This window comes from Bos javanicus, chromosome 23 (genome assembly GCF_032452875.1).
Source record: "Bos javanicus breed banteng chromosome 23, ARS-OSU_banteng_1.0, whole genome shotgun sequence".
Taxonomy (NCBI): Eukaryota; Metazoa; Chordata; class Mammalia; order Artiodactyla; family Bovidae; genus Bos; species Bos javanicus.
In genome coordinates, this window is record NC_083890.1 from 15,738,589 (window position 1) to 15,758,681 (window position 20,093).

The following is a 20,093-nucleotide window of genomic DNA, read 5'->3' on the forward strand; positions in this document are numbered from 1 at the left end:
AAGGCCCAGCCACATTCTCTGAGCGAAGCGCAAACGCAACACACAGCCTGTCCACTGTGCGCCTGGACCAAATCCTCAGGAGCTGCTAACACAGACTGCCTTCCCACCGACACTCAGCAGGGACACCCCCATCCGACCGTCTCCCCTAAAGCAGGGGAGCTCCAGACGTCTCCGCCCTGGATAATCACAAGCCCAGCAAGACGGGGGCTGAAACAGCTGTGGTGGGGGAGGCGCAGGAGGGATTGTGTGTGAGGCTCAGTGGAGGGGAGTCCAGCGCCCCAGAACAAAGCCACAGCTGGGAACTAGACAGGGAAGGACACCTTCCCGTCTGCCCAGGATTTCCAGGGTCCAGAGGCCTGAGGGTGCAGGGCCTGCTCCTTCTGTGGAGTCCCGCCCCCCCCGCCCCCCGGTGACAGAGCTCAGCCCAGCAGCTGCCAGTTGCTAACGAATCCCCGCCACCGGCACCTGCTGCTGCTTGCGGATCTTGTTGAAGAGTTCCATGTACTGGACCATGGTGTCTGCTGGGCTGTAGACAGCGTCGTGTCTGTTCCCAAACACTGCGGGCGCCCCTGGGGTGTGGCTGCCTAGAAAGCTCTGCAGGAACTCCAGCAACAGGCTCCAGCAGTCGCTAGCTACCACACAGGGGCCATACTCCACCTGGGGACCAAGAGAAGGGAGATGGAGGGTGAGTGAGAGCAAGGACAGGTCGTTTGCCCTCTGCATCCATCTTCCCCAACCCGGAGACCACGACACACACCTTCCAACCCAGAGCTGCCCCGCAGGAAATATCCAGATCAAACACCAGGAATTTGAAACCCTCAGCATTGTACCCTTTAAGCTCAAACACTCTCATCTTGGGATTATCAACTCACAGCCCTATGCACAAGACCCAGAGGCATAGCTTGGTCCCTTCAAATTATTTCTGAACTTTATAGTCCCAGCTATGATGGGTGTAGATTCATGGACAGCTCGGGAAAATTCTATGAGAGAAAACGAAGAGCAGGAGAAAGAGTCGGCGAGTGTGTGTGAGTTGGGGGAATTGACAAGAGGGCAAAAAGATATATAGGCCCGTAAGTCACTTCAAGACCAACCATTACTCCCAAGGTAGATACAACCTGGGCTCTGACACTAAGAAATAATTTCCCAACTCATGTGACAGGGGCTGAAGGATACAGATCTTAGGCTTGCTCATTCTCCTCTCCCAGTTTTTCACTGGAGAGGTGGCAGGGGAAATTACTAGCAACTACAAGGAGAAATAAGTAAAGAAACTTCTGGGTGTGTTTGTGTTGCAAAGTTGAAAACGTGGAGGATAAACAGGAGTTTCCCGTGGGTCTTGGCAAATTCTCTGTGTGTTATGAATGAAAAGAGTCAGGACATCTTAGCTCGAGATCTCTGGAGTGTAGCGGTAGTCATGACCACTAACGCCCTTTTCTCCTCCTGTGCTGCTTTTGAGGACTTACCTATCCCCAGGTCTCCACATTTTAATTCCCTCCTTAAATGCTAATCCTGCAGGAGGTATCACAGTCCCCAAAGTCAGCAGTGCTCTCTGCCCTGAACTCCCAGAGCAATCTGTGCTTCCTTTATGGCATTTCTTACAGACTAACTTCAAAAACAGCTTGCGTGTTTGGGCCTGGCTCTCATTATTAAGTCATAAACGTTCAAAAGGAAGGCCCTGCAGTTTACTTATTCTTTTCTTTTTTAAAATCTCACACAGTGCTGGGACTGTGTTAGATGGTGCAGACTCTCACTGGTCCCAAAGCCAGCTACTGTCACACTCCATCTTTGTCATTTTCAATATATGTCAGATGAAATCGTCACACATACCACGAAAGAAAGTGGACAGCATGTCAAAGAGAAGGGCACGTCTTTGCTTCAAAACTTTGAATATGTAATAGTTCACCTGCCCCTCCTTGACTATCCCTCCTCTTCTCCAGCAAGCCAGCCTTCCTAAGCTTTCCTGCTGTGAATCCAGCTCCCCATTCCCATCCTGGTCTGCTAGAGCGTCCCTAAGTGATTAAAGAAAGGGTAAAAAATGCAGGGCAAGGAAGTGTAGCTGCTCTGCAGACAGCAATCAGGGAGGCAGACACATGTGCCTGCATTCAGGGTCGCGGGAATCTGCAGAGCCAGGCCCTTCACCACATCTGCTCTAGTCCACTGAGGACTTACCTCCACGGAGATGCCTCGGGCACTGGGCCCCATTGTGACCGTGCCCACCTTCACTAGGAAGTCACAGTATTGGTAACGGGTGCCCCGGGTCTCGATCTTGCTGGCCTTGGCACTCTGGAAAAAGCCCTTGAGTTTCACCATGAGCACGTCAAAGTTGGTGTCGGCAACAAGGCAAGGGCCATTCTCAAAGAGGGCGAAGCAGCTCAAAGGGTACTCAGAATTGTGCATCACATACATCAGCTTCCCGGCCTGACCTGCAAGGGATGGAGATCCTGCTCAGCGACAAGACCTTCCTCAGCACATCCCGGAGTAGAGGCCAAAGTGCTGAATGGGGCCAGGAGGCAATCCAGCATCGCCCCAGCAGTCCTGGAGGGCGGTGGAGGCAAGGCCCTCACCAACAGCCTTTTCCAGAGAAGACCAGCAGCCAGACAGCATGTGGCAGAACCCACCTAATCTACAGAAAAAGGTGATGGGTACACTGGAACTTTTGACGGTCCAGATAATGGTTTAATTCACTTTTTTCCCTAGCTTTTATATTTGTTTCTGATAGTTGGGAGTAAGTTTTGCGCCCCATTATTTGTAGTCAGCCCTGCATTTCTGCGTTGTTATGCCTTTTGGTGTTTAGCGTCTATTTTCTTCTCTCTTGCTCTTTTTTCTTTTAGCCACACCATACAGTATCGGGAATTTCCCTGGCCAGGGACCAAACCTGCACCCTTGCAGCAGAAGCACAGAATCTTAATCACTGGACCACCAGGGAAGTCCCTGGTTTAACTTTAAGTTGAGTGATGGGCTCACAGATAGATGATTAAAGATGATGACTAATAACTCACACAAGATTTACATACGGTCTTCTGTATAGTCATATATTACGTAACAAGGAAAATAAAAGTAACAGCTTTTGAGCACACCACACAAAGCAGCTGCTCTCTTTTTTGCCCATCACTCCCTTCCTTGGCGTCCGCCCTCTTTGAAACAGGAAGTGGCCCCACAGAAGCAGCATGGGGGAGAATCTGAACACGAGGCTGGACGGGAGGCCAGAGCCTTGTCTTCTGTGCCCAAGTTTAGACTTCATCCTGAAGGCAATGGGAGGGGGGCTTTGGAGAATTTTAAGACATCTAGCTGACTCAGGAAGCAAGCAGTACAACCACAGCAGAAAGAACTTGGGATCTACACCAGAAGATCCAGTTTTAAATCCCAGCTCACCGGTTCCAGTTCCTGAGAAGTGAGTTTTCCAAGTCCTTAAACTAGCCCCAACACTGTGCTAGGGCTGAAAAGGCATGTAAGTAGAGGACTTAGCCCCTGGCCTCAAGAAGCTGACAATCTCACTGATGACTGTCATTGTCCTTCCCTGATAGCTCAGTTGGTAAAGAATCCGCCTGCAATGCGGGAGACCCCTGTTCGATTCCTGGATTGGGAAGAGAAGGGATAGGCTACCCAATCCGGTATTCTTGGACTTCCCTTGTGGCCCAGCTGGTGAAGAATTTGCCTGCAATGCAGGAGACCTGGGTTCAATCCCTGGGCTGGGAAGATCACCTGGAGAAAGGAACAACTCCCCACTCCAGTATTCCAGCCTGGAGAATTCCATGAACTGTATAGTCCATGGGGTTGCAAAGAGTCGGACAGGACTAAGCGACTTTCACTCTCATTGAAGATAGGTGGAAAACTTTTTAGAAGACCATGAAACCAAAGTGTTTGCCTGATGATAGACCAGAAGTCTTTGGAGTGAAGGAAAGACTTCAGGGAAGGAAGTGGTCAAAGTGGCAAGAGTCAGCTGGAAGAACCTTCATGGAAAAAACAGGACCTGAAGTAGGGTACAAAGAGAGGGTAGGATTCAGGCAGGGATGAGAGCGTGGCAATCGGGTGAGTGCAGAGACAAGTGCGGGCGGCGTGGCCTCTGCAGGCTGCCACTGCGCTGCCACTGCCTGATCTCCAGCGGCTCCGCACCAACCTCGCCACACACCCTCCCAACTGCCCGCTGCGTAGTCACACCTTTCACCTGGGAAGTCCAGTCCAAACATTTTAATCCTCCAATAAAGACATCCGAAGCTGACCTGTCATTCTGTTCTCATGCAGACTCACTTGATTACATACTTAATTCACATTACGGGAGTCTGGAAGTGTTTTTACTCTCTCGAAAAAATTCTGAAAAGCTTTTGGTCCCTGACCAGCCAGCACCCACATCACTACCTGGGAATCTGTTACAAATGTATATTCTCCACCCTACCCCACACCCACTGGGTCAGAAACTCTGTGGGGGTGGGGAGGAGAGGGGAACCCATCCATCTGTGTGGTAACAAGCCTTCCCTCTAGGTGATGCTAAAGCTAGAAGTGTGAGAACTTCTGATTTAAAGGCACAGAGCCAGTAAGCAACAGAACTGGAACTCTAATCCAGGCGTCCTGACCTCCTTCCATCCTACCCCACTGCCCACCAAGAACCTGCTGTTTCTCCAACTAGACTGTAGCTCCTTGAAAGCAAAGGTCTGATCAGGAAAACAGAGACCAAGCCAGGGAGTGTCACAGAAGTAGTATGTCATCTTATATCTGTATACTGCTGCTGCTGCTGCTAAGTCACTTCAGTCGTGTCCGACTCTGTGTGATCCCATAGATGGCAGCCCACCAGGCTCCCCCATCCCTGGGATTCTCTAGGCAAGAACACTGGAGTGGGTTGCCATTTCCTTCTCCAATGCATGAAAGTGAAAAGTCAAAGTGAAGTCGCTCAGTCGTGTCCGACTCTTAGCGACCCCATGGACTGCAGCCCACCAGGCTCCTCCGTCCATGGGATTTTCCAGGCAAGAGTACTAGAGTGGGGTGCCATTGCCTTCTCCGTATCTGTATACTAGTGTTCTGTTTTCCAAATGCTTTCATAACTGTTCTTTCTTTTAATTCTTATATTCTGCCTTTTGCAGGCAAAACAAACATTAACATTCCAATTGCACTGATCATGAAATTCAGTACAGCTCTTAAGCTACCATTTATTAGCTATTCCACGACAACCTTGGTTCAAAGGGCTTTGTGTGTACTAACTTATTTAAGCGGAGAAGGCAATGGCACCCCACTCCAGTACTCTTGCCTGGAAAATCCCATGGACGGAGGAGCCTGGTAGGCTACAGTCCATGGGATTGCTAAGAGTTGGACACGACTGAGAAACTTCACTTTCACTTTTCACTTTCATGCATTGGAGAAAGAAATGGCAACCCACTCCAGTGTTCTTGCCTAGAGAATCCCAGGGATGGGGGAGCCTGGTGGGCTGCCATCTATGGGGTCGCACAGTCGGACACGACTGAAGTGACTTAGCGTATTGTAGCGTAGCATAACTTATTTAAGTAGGAGATAAATACTGGAATTATCTTCATTTTGCAGATAACTGTACTGGGAAGGGTGCAAAAACAGAGTCCACACAGGTAAGTTTCTTTAGAGGGGGTTTAATACAGGGAACGAAGTACAAGGGTTGGTAGAACTGAAAAATCAAATGGAATGGTGAGGTCACCCAAAGATTAGTAACACAGGGAGCCGCTGCCATCCCTAGGGCTGGAAGGAAAAAGGGCAGATGTGCTGTTCTGAGAGCCAGGAACAAGGGTTGCCTAACAGGAGGTAGAACCAAGGAAGAAACACAGCCACAGCCAGAGACACAGCCCAAGGCAGAAGGACAGGAAGAGAGGCTGTCTCTCTCTCTCCTCCTCTCTCCAATTTTTGCCAGTGCCTTTCACTGGCCAAAGGGAACTCAATGGGGGCCAGGCAAATGCAGTTCACAGGAGCAGGGCAGGGAATAAATCCCTGGGGAAACAGGCAAGTGACCTGCACAGGAACAGTCAGACTGCAGAATTACCTAAGGACGCAGTTAGTTGTGGCAGGCAGGACTCCGTAATCCGGGTCCATGATTTAGGCTTATGCACTGTGCTGTGGAACCATCCAAAGTCAAGTTACCGAAGAGCCAAGACTAAAAGAACCCAGGTTCCCTAACTCCTATTCAGAGATCCTCTTTACCTCCCTACCACCACCAGCCACAATGCATCTCAATTTGAAATACATTTAAAACAAAAGTTAATTCATAAATCAAGGTTATGCTAAAGTGGTAGCCAAGGCCACTGGCTAGGTATGGGAAACAGGAAGCTTTTCTACAGAAAGTTCCCCAAACTCTAAAGCTCCAACAGAATCATTTACAAAGGCTTCCATGCTTAAAAGGAGACTTTTTCAAACTTTGGAGTGCATAAAGATCACCTGTGAAACTTACTATAATGTAGACTATGACTGATTACCAGTGAGTCTGTAAGCTGGGCCAGGAACCTGCCCCTCTAACAAGCGATCCAGATGATTCTGAGGAAATTAGTGACCAACACTTTGAGAAGTGAAAAGTGCTTTAAAAGTGCAAAAAGACTACAACACAGGCCCAGACTAAGAGATGAAGGAAAAAATTAATGAATTCAGAAACACATATACCACCTAGCCAAGAGCACCACCCTCAGCAGAAGAGCAGAAAGATTCCAATGAATATGAATGTCTATTAACTCCAAACCAGGTTCCAGCCATCCCACAGGCCCATCTCTCACTGACCTTGGCTGCCCAGGGTAGAGGCAGCTGTGTGATAGGTCTCACAGTCCACACAAAATGTTCCTTGCTTCTCTGCTCCAAGCATCTCCAATTTCCGGGTGAGGAGCTCCACAGTCTGCTGGACGCTCTTGCCCTCGGCCACGGGCATCTGAGACACACTGGAAGGAAAAGGACGAAAATCATCAATGAGTCATTCACTTGCCTGCAGAATCAGCTCATCAGGGCCAGTATGTGCACAGACACCATCAACCCGAACCTTCTCATTTTAAAAAGGAAAAAGAGGCCCACAGTCTCTTGAAAACTCCACTAAGAACCAGAGCAGGTCTCAGGACACATACCAGTGCTTTGGACTTCCCATCTAGAGCACCTCTGTTTATGGAGTGTGGCAAGTATGCCAACGTTCAAGAGAAGATTTTAGGTGGCACACAGAGTGTTCAGTAACACAGAGTCATACAATGAGAAAGGGATTTCTTCTGCGTTTCTTTCAGTTTTGACTACATTAAGAAAGCCTCAACTTGGAATTATTATTCCAATTATTATTACTCTCTTTAACACTTTGCATGCAAGCTGTCCAGCACAGTAGCCACAAGCCACATGCGACTATTTACACTTAAATGAACAAAAAAATTAAAACCTCAACTCCTCAGCTGCAAAACCCACATTTCAAGGCTTGACAGCCACAAGTGGCCGGCAGCAGTGCTAATACAGAACATTTCCATCAAGGCAGAAAGTTTTAAGGATCCTGGGACCAAAGAGAAAGTAAGCCTCAAGTTTCTAATCCTCGGACATGAAAGGCAACAGCATGTATATGAATTTAACCAAAACAATGAAACAAACAGTCATTTCCAAGATTTCCTTCTATGGTGAGGGAAACTGGCTCCCCCTTTACAGAGTGGCAGGAAACAATCACCAAGGACCAGCTATGTGCCAGGTGGTGCCCAAAGACCTTTCAATGAACTAACTCTTTGAATCCTCACATCAGCCCCATAAGATATACAATTATCTCTTTGTTACCAATGAGGAAAGCAAAGTACACAGGGGTTGAATAACTCGCACAAGGTCACAAAGCTTGGTGTGGTGTGGCCAAGAGTCAAAGCCAGGCAAGCTGGCTCCACGTCCATGCTCTTAACTCTACCAGAATGCTTCCCCAGAAATATAGTTGTCTGTTAAAATACTTTTAAGGAAAAGAAAGAGAATTAAAAGACATTAATAAATAATAGTTCAAGTGCTACATGGCTATTTAAAAATCTTAAGTAGAATCATATGTGGCTGAATGTTGGGGGACACTGCATTACTTTATGATCAACCAAAATCAACTAAATGAAGCTATAGAGTCCTACTGCTGCTAAAATTGTCTCTAAACTCCATCAGAAAAAGTACTAACAAGTAATGATGATGATGTGCCTTATTTTGAAATATAAGAGAATCCCCAAGGTGATGCTACTGGGGTCAGAAGTTCAAGAAGCCTGAAAAAGTTGAGAAGCATCCCAACAGAGAGCCCTTTCCCTGCTTGCCTTCTGCCCTGAAAGAACAGGTACTTCTAGGGTTTTATGCCTCTTTGCAGCAAACTTTTTTTTGGTTGCGCCACAAGGCATGCAGGATCTAATTCCCCAATCAGGGATTGAACCCGTACCCCCTAAAGTAGAAGGTGCTTCCTGCAGTGGAAGCGTGGAGTGTTAACCACTGGAAGACCCTAGCAAACGTTTCATTCCCATTCTTTGCATCCCTCTTACACTACAGGACTTTGAAGGAGGCTCATGATGTCAACTTCAGGAAGCAAACGTGCAGTCACTGACAAATCTGCAAGACCTGGGCTACCAGAAGGAGGAGTTCCCACAGGCTCTTATTTGAGAAGCCTAGAGCCATTGCCTTCAGATAACCTGGCCTCTAAGCCCTCTCTGGGAGACATGCTCAATATATATATTTTTTAAAGCCCTGAAATCTAGCATTTTGGAACTAAATGACTCCAAGAGAATTAAGCCCATACCTTTCCCTGTCACACTGACTTATAACATGTTAGAAATAAGTCCATAGAAACTAAACCAACCATGTAATTAAACAGAATAGGAAACAGGCCCTGAAGAGGTGATGTGCCTGGAATTCCTATCTCCTAATTCCCAACAGCTCCTTTTTTCCTCCAGACTCAAGATCTTACAAAGGCCAAACTAGAACCAGACACACGCTGATCTAACTGCATTTAGTGGCTGTAGGCAAGGGCAGGCAAAAACCTAAAAAAGATACTATCTCCTTGTTGCCTATCCCCTACCCATCCAAGCCCTGCCTGCAGACGGGTCCGAGTTCCGACATACTACTTTCAACCCTAAAGTTCTACCCCGGGCTTCACGGTCAAGAAATTGTACCAAGAAAAAAGGAAGGAGGTACACGATCATTAACGGGTTCTTAAACCCTTTTACCTGCCGCCTTCCAGGAAGAAGGGGCGTACCTCCGAGGAAAGGGGCCTGCAGATTCTGCAGCCCTCGCGGTGGCCCCCTCACCCACACAAACCGAGGACATTTTGCTCATCTTCCGGGGGACTTCGGACCCTGGTCGGGATCCTACTCCCGGGTATATTCGAGGCTCCAGGGGCCTTCAAGTCCCCAAACCCCGCCCCACAAAGTCCTCTTTAGTCCTACCAAGTCACTCCCATGGTGTCGGGCCAGGAGGATGGGAGGATCAAACAACTGAAATGCGGTGTGCTCCAGCAGCCCACACGAGGTGAAACCACCTCGCTAAAGAGAGCTCTGATGGAGGCAGGCGCTCCGGAACTTACGTAAAAACACAGCGCCCAGTCGACACGCCCACGGGGAAGGGCGTGTCTAGGTCCTTCGGTGACGTCACTGTCCGACTCCGCCCCGCCCCCCATCCCCCAGTTCGCCGCTCAGGGAATTCCCATTCGCCTGGGCACCCTGGACCCAGACCCATGAAACTAGGAAACTGTAGCTTGGACTACAACCACTTAGAGAAGCCAACGTTAAATTCGGGAGGACCCAGCTCCAGGACCCGTGAGCTCTTTTTGGTGGGTGGGATGGGGCTTCTGGCACACCCGACCTCCAGACGCGAGGGGGCGCTGTGAGCTCCGGTGGGCTCTTGGGTGCTGGGTGTTTACTGCGCAAGCGCACTCGGGGCCTTTTCCCCTCCATACCCACGTGGGAAACTTCACGGCCTGGTTTCCTAGAAAAATGCCCAAGTTCAAGGCGGCCCGCGGGGCCGGGGTTCAGGAAAAGCATGCGCCGCTGGCCGAGCAGATCCTGGCTGGGGACGCGGTGCGGGCAGGAACCCGAGAAAAACGGCGGGGTCGCGGAACCGGAGACGAGGAGGAAGAGTACGTGGGGCCCCGGCTGACCCGACGGATTTTGCAGCAAGCGCGGCAGCAGCAAGAGGAGCTCGAGGCCGAGCATGGGAGCGGGGACAGGCCCGCAGTGCCGCGGGAGCGCACTACGCGGCTTGGTGAGTGGCGGGGATGGGGTACGAGGAGGAGGGTGGGTAGCTGGGGTGAACGGCTGAAGGGTGTCCGGCAGGGGAATAGCTTGGAATTTAAACACACACACACACACACACACACACACACACACACACAAACTGAGCCCTTGGCAAAGGTGTTGGGGTGGGAGACCCAGCTCTGGGGCAGATTGAGGGTTGCCGGAGCCCTCCACGCCCACTCCTTAGAGTGGCACTCTTGTAGGCATCCCGGAGGTTAGGCCAACAGGAAGTGGTTACTCACGCCGCTCAGTTCTCCTAGCGTTTATTTATGTGTTTTGTAAGTAATCATGGAATGTCTACTACGCACATCCAGCCGTGCTAGGAGTTTAGATAAAAAAATGTCAACAGGATAAAGGTATACCTGACGTCAGGATCTTACAGGGTAGCCCAAGAGAGAGAGAATTAAGTAAGCAATTAGAATAATGCACTCGTGATAAAGTACAGTTTCTCTGACAATAGCATTAGTCTTGGGAGTCAGGTTTCCCAGGTTGCATGACCGTTGAGCTGAGAACTGAAAAGTGGGGAGTGCTCTGAGCACAAAGAACAATATTGTTTAAGGGCCAGAAAGGGAGTGAGATTATTTAAAAGATGGTCATTTATTTTTGTTATTACTCTGAGAGTGTTGACCTCCAAGCTGCTTAATCCATTTCTCAACACTCATCTTTCATTTGTCTGCGAGCAGCGTTCACAAACGGAGAAGGCAATGGCGCCCCACTCCAGTACTCTTGCCTGGAAAATCCCATGGATGGAGGAGCCTGGTAGGCTGCAGTCCATGGGGTCGCCCAGAGTCGGTCAGGACTGAGCAACTTCACTTTCACGCATTGGAGAAGGAAATGGCAACCCACTCCAGTGTTCTTGCTTGGAGAATCCCAGGGACGGGGAGCCTGGTGGGTTGCCGTCTATAGGGTCGCACAGAGTCGGACACGATTGAAGTGACTTAGCAGCAGCAGCATTCACAAACATTAGTCTCCTTGCTACAGTATCTTTACTGCACTTCGAAGACATCACATCCCTGTTTTGCTAGTTTTTCACCTCTCAGTGGGCTTCCCAGGCGGTGCAGTAGTAAAGAACCCACCTGCCAATGCAAGAGATGCTGGTTCGATCCCTGGGTCAGGAAAATCCCCTGGAGAAGGAAATGGCAACCCACTCCAGTATTCTTACCTGGAGAATCCATGGACAGGGGAGCCTGGCAGGCTACAGTCAGGAAAAGTCCACAGGGCCGCAAAAAGTCAGACACGGCTGAGGACATGCACCCACCTCTCAGTATCCTTTGCTGGCTCCTATTCTCCCCCTCCTGACGCCTGGCTGGTGGGATCTCAGTTCCCCCACCAGTGATTGAACCCTGAGCCCCCGCAGTGAAAGCCCAGAATCCTTACACTAGGCCACCAGGGAGCTCCCTCTGCTGACTCCTCAATTATCGCCAACCTCTTACTGTAGTGCCATAGCGTTGCATCCTTGGAGCTATTCTGTTCACCTTTGATGACTTCTCTGGTGCTGTCATCAGGTTCAAGGTTTAAATACTGTCTATTTGGTAACTGCTTCCAAGTTCATATTCCAGCCTCGATCTCTTCCATGAAACCCATATTCTTATATTTCAGCTCTCTCTTTAGCTTCTCCAATTTGAAGTCTAAGAAACATCTCAGATTTAGCATGTCCGGAACAGAAATCCTGACCATCTTGCCAAACCTGCTCCACTCCCAATCTACTTCATCTCAATTAATGACACGATGTCCTTCCATTTGCTCCAGACAGAAAACTCAGACTTGTCTCTTTCTCGCTCCATATCCAAACAATTAGGAAGTCCTGTTGACTCTACCTTAAAAATATATCCAGAATCAGATCACTTGGCACCATGTTGGAACAGCATCCTGTTCAAACCACAGTTATCTCTCACCTGGACGATTGCAGTAGCCTCTTAGCGAGTATCCTGTATCTGCCACAGTCTACTCTCAGCTCAGCACCTTGAGGATTACCTGATCTCCAGAGACCTATATGATCTGCACCTGTTGTCAGTCTGACCTCTCCTGCTCCTTTCCCTTTGCCCTCTTCTCTCCATCTGGATCAAACCAGTCAATTCTAAAGGAGATCAGTCCTGAGTATTCACTGGAAGGACTGGTGCTGAAGCTGAAGCTCCAGTACTTTGGCCACCTGATGGCGAAGAGCTAACTCACTGGAAAAGACCCTGATGCTGGGAAAGACTGGAGGCAGGAGGAGAACGGGACAACAGAGGATGAGATGGTTGGATGGTATCATCAACTCAAGTCCATTCATATAGGCTTTATCGCTTCTTAAACATGGCAAGTCAGGGCCTTCACCCTGGCGGGGCCTTCTGTCTCCATACTCCTGTTGGTTTCCTCCCTTAATTCTTTATCTGCTCAGAGAGGCCTATCCTGACCACTCCATTAAAAACTGCAACACATCACCCCTGTCTCCACATCACAACTTCTCTACTCTGCTGTATTTCTTTGTCGTGGCATTTGTGTTTTTTTAACATAACCTATATCATATTAGTTCATTGTCTGTGTCCAACCATTAGAACGTAAGTTCTGTAAGGGCAAAATGTCTTTCTCTTGTTTGCTGATATATTTCTGGCACCCAGAACAGTGCCTCACATACGGTAGGCACTCTCAGCGTTTACTGAATGGTGGTGAGGTAGATAAGAGCAAAAGTTACAAAAGTCTCAGTGGCTGCCCTGAAGAGTGGAAAACGAATAGAGACTAAGGAGACCACTTAGGGGACTGTTGGGTTAATCTAGACAAGAGGTGATACTGACCTAGGCTTTGACAGGGCTGTGAAAGCTTTGAGAGAAATTGTGTGAGGTTCAGTGGGAAAGGGCTTGGTAGTTGATTGGGTGTTGGGAGTGGGGGCAGTGGACGAGGCAGGCCTGCCGCCTAGGTTCTGGCTTAGCATGGACTGGGTGGTGCTCCCACTGACTTAGATGTGGAACACGGTGAGTAGACCTAGGAGGGAACGGGAGTGACAGACAAGATCGTAGTGCCCGTGGGTCGTCCGTGAACAAGCTGTACAGGAGGCAGCTGCTGTTAGGGTCTGGAGCAAAGAGAGCCTGTAACCCTACAGGCACAGATTTGGGAGTTGTTAGCATGTGAAGACAGAGCGTCTGGTACGTGTAACCCTCCCCCTTTATTTAACTTTTATCACACAGTATCTGGGGGTTTTCTGTGTGTGTGTGCTGCACTCAGGCCATGTGGGATCTTAGTTCCCCAACCATGGCATGGATTGTACTTCTCGCTTCTTGCAGTGAAAGCATGGAGTCCAAACCACTAGACCACCAGAGAATTCCTAGCAGGCACTCTTGGGCTTCCCAGCAAGCCCTCCTGCCAGTGTTACCCAGGTCTAGAGCACGCTCCTCCAGCTCCCATACTGCCCATCCAGAGCCTAGGCATCCTTCGCATCCATCGTCTCTTCTGAGTACCTGTGGTATACATCATCTCTGCCGCTCATTTTGACACTAATCAAGCCCTGCCATGTGTGTAAGAGAGAGGTGGTGAATGTATAATCTAGACCCAGACTGCCTGCGGTAGGCAAGTCAGTCAACTTTTCTGTGCTTCAGCATCCCCATCTGAAACTGGGTATGATAATAGTACCTACTCCTTACGGTCATGGTGGTTATGTATGTTGTATAACAGTTTAGTGTGTTCGCTCTCGTTTGAGTCTTGAATGAAGCTGTTATCACTGTCTCTTCGGTTCATACGTGTACATTTGGGTTCTCAAGCAGGATTGCACACCCCTGGGGACTGGAATGTAGTGTGCATTTATTAGAAGCATGTGAGGCCCGGACCATAACCATAATGGTTAGAGTTGAGTTGACCTCTGAATTCCTCACCCGCCGCTTGGCCTTGCTCACCCATTTCATCTCCCTCTTCCAGGTCCAGGCGTGCTGCAGGATGGGTCAGACGACGAGGAGTGGCCCACCCTGGAGCAGGCTGCCACAAGGGCAGGGCCAGGCTATCAGGCGGAGGTGGTCGTGGACCCCGAGGATGAGCGTGCCATTGAGATGTTCATGAACCAGAACCCTCCTGCCAGGTAGGGCTGGCACGGCCCGGGATTTGGGAGAGCAGGTCCTCGTAGCAACTGCGTAGGAAAGAAACATGAGATGCAGAGAAGCGTATGCTCTGGCAGAGTTTTGAGTCCCCATCTCTGGGAAGGGCCTGAGCTTTGCCAGTTTGGGGAGCCACCTTGATGAAAGTGGCGCATCCTCTGAGGACTGCTCTGAATGGCAATGATGCAGACTCAAGATAGCTCCCGCCCTCTGTCCACCTGTCTTAGAACTGCCTGGATTGCCTGGTGACGTCACTGCCAGGCCTTATTCTGTCTCTGGGCAATCCGCCCCGTTGCATTTGGTTTTGGTATGCTCAGTTTTCTTAGCAGTAGGCTCGGTTTCTTTGGCCACATCTCTTTCACACCCTGACTGTCATTTTATCCAGGGTTTTCCAGCCCTTGCACCACTGGCATTCGGGTCTGGATAGGTCTCTTCTGGGGAGGCTGTCCTGTGCGGTGTCGGCTGTTAAACAGCATGCCTGACCTGCACCCGCCGGACAGCAGTAGTGACCCGCTCCCCCACTCTGTGGTAACCAGAGATGTCGCCGGATGCTGTCAGGTGTCCCCCAAAGGACAGAATCATCCCCCAGATGAGAACAAATTAGAACCGCTATGCTAGGTCAAAAACATGCAGGTTTTTAAGCTGCTACAGTCAGGCTCCGGATCCCAGGGTTTGGGCCCAGGAGAGAGGCGCCTCCGATGAGGGCCCTCAACCATTCTGATGCTGTGATGACACTGTTCTTGGTTCCTCAGGTTGGTTGTGGGTTCATGCACGCTAGCATCATTAGTATACTACTATTAGTGCTATTAACGCTATGAAAGACGGGGGCTGAACGGCGAGTTCCTCGGCCGTGTATTTGAGGGCACAGTGAAGGCACAAGTCCCTTTCCCAGCTTGCCGCCCAGGATCCAAGGTGGATATCACAGAGCGTGTGCTGGTCTCTCCAGAGAGCCTCTCAGGTTCCCACTCAGCACCCGTAATACCTCTGCTTTGGCAGCTCATTCTGACGAGCTCGGCGGGATGGTTTTCAACAGAAGAGTAAAACGGCTAGGAACAGGGGGTCCTGACAGTTTTGAGGGGCGACAGCCGGTGTCTGCAGAGAGCCGACTAGATCCACGTGGACTCAGCAGTCAGAGGCAGCTTAGCTGGGGGGCATGCATATACTGTAAGGTACCTGACCTTCAGACCTTGAAAGACCAGGCTTTGACTCTTTCCCCCACTCAAGAGCTCTGAGACCGAGGATGGGTTACTGACCCCTCTGCCTATTGGTTACCATGTCTGTCGCATAGATGGTACAAGGGAATGTCTGGCTTCTGCCATACATGCTTTAAAGTGCTATGGTGGAAGGGGACATCTGGGAAGTCCTGCCCTCCAAAGACAGGAGTGGTTTTTAAATAGACTTCAGCAGCCCCTGAAGATGCCTTTATCGTACTGAAGCCCAACGTAATGATAATTCTGAATCATCACAGTCAGATTGTGTGTAAGGAGGCTGGGATAAACAGATTATTCATCTTGGACCTCTCCCCATCAATTTTAATAAATTGAAACAGGGGAGAGGGTATGCCATGCTCTCTCCCTAATGATCCCAGCTCCCAGAAATCTCAGTATATCACTGAGGTGCGTCTGGCACTCTGAAGAGGTCAGAACAGGGTTTTATTCCATGTGTTAACTTTATGTAGGTAGGTATGTTACCATCCCTGTTTTATAAGGGAGGGAGCTGAGGCTTAGAGAGGCAGAGTAGCCTGCCCAAGGTCACACAGGGAGCGGAGGAGCCATGACCTGAACCCAGCAGTCAGTCGCCTTCAGAGCCCAGGTTCCTCCCCTCCATGCAACTTGAAGCTCCATCCTAAGCTGGATGACTGCCTGGTCCATTGTGCTCTGCAGGGATTCTTTGCTGGGTGGGTAGGCCCAGTGGGGATTGAGGTCATGCATCCCAGCAAGGTTGCAGGTTTATCAGGGCTCTCGAGAGACGGTGTGGGGCGTCCAGAGCTCCCTAGACTGAGAGCGTGGCCCTGCCGCCCACTCCCTCCTGTTCCCCCAGGCGCACCCTGGCTGACATCATCATGGAGAAGTTAACTGAGAAGCAGACGGAAGTCGAAACAGTCATGTCCGAGGTCTCAGGCTTCCCTGTGCCCCAGCTGGACCCCCGCGTCCTAGAGGTCTACAGAGGGGTTCGGGAGGTAAGGACTGAGAGGAGAGCCATGACGGGACACCCCCACCAGGGCTCTGGGGGCCCACATCTCTTGTAGGCTGAGGGCAGGCTCAGGGGTCCCGCTCCCCGCTATGACTCTAATCTCAATTCCCCACTGAAAAATGAGGATGATACTAGAACCTCCTTACAGGATGGTTGTGAGGATTGAGTGAGTTAATGGACGCAAGGAACTCATATGGGCGCCTGACAAGCAGCGATGACGATGGTTCTGTTCCCCCTTCCGCAGGTGTTGTCTAAGTACCGCAGTGGGAAACTGCCCAAGGCATTTAAGATCATCCCTGCCCTCTCCAACTGGGAGCAGATCCTCTACATCACAGAGCCTGAGGCCTGGACCGCTGCTGCCATGTACCAAGCCACAAGGTAGAGCTGATGGGGGTGGGGCAGCCTTGGGTCAATAGGGCAGGCTGGGTGTGGGAAGGACAGGCTTTCCCTCTCTTTGTCGTTACATTCCCTCCCAGAGCTCTCTTGTGCTTCCTAATGGCATCACTTCCCCAGCTTTTCCTGTTTCCTGTTCTGGGGCCAAGGTCCTGTTAAGAACGTCCTGTGATGAGTTTCTAGGGGAGACGCGCCTAACTACAGGGACACAACCCTGCAGTGTCAGGGTGGCCTCAAAAGTCTGTGGCTCCCCAGGTGTGTGCAGGTCCCTGGTCACAGCAGGGTACAGGGGACCCCTGAAAGAGAGGGGAAGGTGAACAGCTGGTTCCTGCCTGTCTGCAGAGCTCTGGCTCACCTGAAGACAGACAGTGTTCACCCCCATTCAGGTACATCTTGCAGCCCCTCCTGTTCCCTCTCTAATCTGACCTGGGTGCTGCACACACCCGGCTCCCTCCCCGGACCCTCTGATCTCTTGCATGCAAATATCATCCGCAGTGGTATTTGAAGGGCCAGTTCTGTCAACTGACCTGGGATCTTCCCCCTTCCTTCCAAAACCACTAGGATTTTTGCCTCTAACCTAAAGGAACGGATGGCCCAGCGCTTCTATAACCTGGTTCTGCTCCCCCGGGTACGAGATGACATTGCTGAGTACAAACGACTCAACTTCCACCTCTACATGGCCCTGAAGAAGGCCCTGTTCAAGCCTGGAGCCTGGTTTAAAGGTGGGGACCCAGGAGGCGATTAAGAAAGGGCAGGGCCAGAGCTCTTGCAGGACCTCCTTTCTCTCACTCTGGACTGCTAGTGACCGTGCCCCTCTGCCCCTCTCCAGGCATCCTGATCCCACTGTGCGAGTCGGGCACCTGTACCCTCCGGGAAGCCATCATCGTGGGCAGCATCATCACCAAGTGCTCCATCCCCGTGCTGCACTCCAGGTAGTGTTGCGGGGTGTGCAGGACCACAGATCAGCTCATTTCGACAGCAGAGTCCCAGGACTCGGGGCGGGGTGGGGACACATGGGGAAGGAGTCAAGCATAAGCCCTTGGGTTTGCGGGTAAGTCGATGGGTATATGATAACTCCACAAGAGTGTCAGTCCCGTGGGAACAAGGTCCCAGGGCCTGGCACATGCTAGGTGCTCAGTAAAGAGTTGAATGAATGAATGAGAAAGAGGGGAACATGGGAAGAAAGTAGGTTGGGGCAGAGACATTTGGACACACTCTGAGACAGAAGCAGTCTGAGCCAGACGTGGGGATTTGGCGTGAGTCAGCATAGCCCTGGTAACAGGTCGAGGGAGTTAGGGGAGGGGAGAAGAATGCAGAGATTTCCCTTTAGGGACAGCACAATTTAGGGGCCCGTGGCGGGGCCGGGGTAAGGAGAAGCTTTCCCCAGCGTTTCCCTGCCTCCCTTCCCCATTAGTGCGGCCATGCTGAAAATTGCAGAGATGGAGTACAGCGGGGCCAACAGCATCTTCCTGCGGCTGCTGCTGGACAAGAAGTACGCGCTGCCCTACCGAGTGCTGGACGCCCTGGTCTTCCACTTCCTGGGCTTCCGGACAGAGAAGCGTGAGCTGCCCGTGCTCTGGCACCAGTGCCTGTTGACTTTGGTCCAGCGCTACAAGGCCGACCTGGCCACGGAGCAGAAGGAGGCCCTCCTGGAACTGCTCCGGCTGCAGCCCCACCCCCAGCTGTCCCCAGAGATCAGGCGTGAGTTGCAGAGTGCCGTCCCCCGAGATGTAGAAGATGTTCCCGTCACCATGGAGTGAGGATTCAGCGCTCGTCCGGGTCTGCGGAGCGTGGAAGGACTCCAGGATCCCTGCTGGTGACTGGAGGTGATTCCGAGCCTTGACAGCTGAAGACCCGGATCAGGGCCAAGACAGGTCTCGGGCCTCTGACTCCCCAGTTCTCAACAGGGGGCCATAGTAGGGCCGGTTCCCTCTTGCGTTCTAGGCCTGCATACCTGCTCAGTTCTGGGACCTGACTTGAGGTCCCACAGCCCAGCACTCCCAGGTCCCAGCTAGGGATGGAATGGGTACTTCCTTTCAGGCTGTTGTGTCAGGTCACTGGGAGGTGGATAAAGACAAAAGGCAGGTATTTATTGAATGTCAGTGTTTTGATGTGATGGATGGAGATCTTTGCTTTCCTTGTTTTGCTGGAAGCAAGCACTGCTTCCCTCTCATGCACAGCAGTGGATTCTTACCTATTTACAAGGGAGCCATGCACTTCCCCCACCGTATTCTACAAGTCTTCTCTAGGCTGTTCCCACCCTGCCAGCCCCTAGAGGGCACAGCCTTTACCTGCCCCTGACACAAGCTACTTGGGGACAATGCCAGCAACCAGGAGGTTGTTCGAACACGAGGAGGTCTCAGATTGGTTGGAAGAGCTACAAGAAAGCACCTAGAGGAAGGTGGAAATTCAGGATGAGAAAGGTCAGACCCAGGGTCACCACCAGACCAGTTAGTTCCCTTTCTAACTTTCTTAGCCAATGAAAGCATTCAACCAGGGGTTGGTAAATCAGGGTTGTGTATGCCTGTTTTCTTATAGTCCATGAGAGAAAAGTGATTTTTACATCTTAAATGGTTGTTGGGGGAGGTGGAAAAAAACAGCAGTATTTTGTGATAGGTGAAGATTATATGAAATTTAAGCTTCAGTGTCCCTAAATAAAGTTTTATTGGGACACAGCCACATCCATCCACTTCCAGGTCCTCTGACTGCTTTCACTGCTCCTGCAGCAGAGACCAGTGCAGCCTGGCTAGAACCCTGTTACTTGCTTTTGCAAATATGAGTTTGTTCCAACCTAAGTACTCTATTTGGTCATAAAGCAAATTTCATTTATATAGTTTTGTCTTGAGACACTAGATGAAAGCAAAAAGCTACCCCCACTGCGCCAAGCCAGATGATACACAAAACGCACATACCTCAGATCTGTGCCAATGCCCCGAGCTCACCTTGTGGGTTGGCACCACACCCACATCTGGTGTCACAACCTGCCTTCCACATCCTTCCAACCTCTGCTTCCACAGCCAACTTCAGGTGTTTGTTTTTCAAGATAAAGGGCCATATTTATTACCATATGTGTTTCTTAGCCATTTAATGTGTAAAAACACTATCTTTAAAAAAAAGTGTCCTTCATTGAGTATTTGAGTATTGTCTCAAGCCCCATTTTCCCCATAAGCCATGTGGCTTGAATTGTGTGGTTTTGCATGGCGCAGTGCTTTTTAGAAACGTGCCCATCAGGTTCTACAGCAGAACTTCGGAT

The 20,093-nt window shown here is 50.5% G+C and overlaps 3 protein-coding genes across 3 annotated transcripts in view; 1 reads left to right on the forward strand and 2 right to left on the reverse strand.

Annotated features, from left to right (window-relative positions):
* The window catches only part of USP49 (ubiquitin specific peptidase 49), a 77,100-nt gene extending 76,550 nt beyond the window's left edge, over nt 1-550 (reverse strand). Inside the window, exon 1 of the mRNA XM_061398155.1 lies at nt 466-550. The gene's annotated coding sequence lies outside the window, so the exon portion shown is untranslated. The remainder of the gene's footprint in view (nt 1-465) is intronic.
* On the reverse strand, nt 194-9,577 carry MED20 (mediator complex subunit 20). Its single transcript, XM_061398175.1, has 4 exons — nt 9,348-9,577; nt 6,718-6,872; nt 2,167-2,420; nt 194-657 (listed from the first exon to the last, which is right to left on the reverse strand). The coding sequence occupies exons 1-4, from the start codon at nt 9,575-9,577 to the stop codon at nt 442-444; spliced, it is 855 nt and encodes a 284-aa protein (XP_061254159.1). The 3' UTR covers nt 194-441.
* Nucleotides 9,578-9,890: 313 nt separating this feature from the next.
* BYSL (bystin like) lies at nt 9,891-19,906 on the forward strand. Its single transcript, XM_061398161.1, has 7 exons — nt 9,891-10,161; nt 14,082-14,238; nt 16,295-16,433; nt 16,692-16,825; nt 17,402-17,562; nt 17,670-17,772; nt 18,255-19,906. The coding sequence occupies exons 1-7, from the start codon at nt 9,894-9,896 to the stop codon at nt 18,598-18,600; spliced, it is 1,308 nt and encodes a 435-aa protein (XP_061254145.1). The 5' UTR covers nt 9,891-9,893; the 3' UTR covers nt 18,601-19,906.
* The last annotated feature ends 187 nt before the right edge of the window (nt 19,907-20,093 follow it).

What these genes read in the sequence shown, in the direction of transcription:
- MED20 (XM_061398175.1), bottom strand. Translation starts at nt 9,577, where the DNA reads ATGGGGGGCGGGGCGGAGTCGGACAGTGACGTCACCGAAGGACCTAGA. An exon ending in GACACCATGGGAGTGACTTG is followed by an intron (nt 6,873 to 9,347) that starts GTAGGACTAAAG and finishes TTTTCCTTCCAG; the next exon opens with TGTGTCTCAGATGCCCGTGG. An exon ending in CCCGAGGCATCTCCGTGGAG is followed by an intron (nt 658 to 2,166) that starts GTAAGTCCTCAG and finishes CTTGGTCCCCAG; the next exon opens with GTGGAGTATGGCCCCTGTGT.
- BYSL (XM_061398161.1), top strand. Translation starts at nt 9,894, where the DNA reads ATGCCCAAGTTCAAGGCGGCCCGCGGGGCCGGGGTTCAGGAAAAGCAT. An exon ending in TCTACAGAGGGGTTCGGGAG is followed by an intron (nt 16,434 to 16,691) that starts GTAAGGACTGAG and finishes CCCCTTCCGCAG; the next exon opens with GTGTTGTCTAAGTACCGCAG. An exon ending in GCCTGGAGCCTGGTTTAAAG is followed by an intron (nt 17,563 to 17,669) that starts GTGGGGACCCAG and finishes GCCCCTCTCCAG; the next exon opens with GCATCCTGATCCCACTGTGC.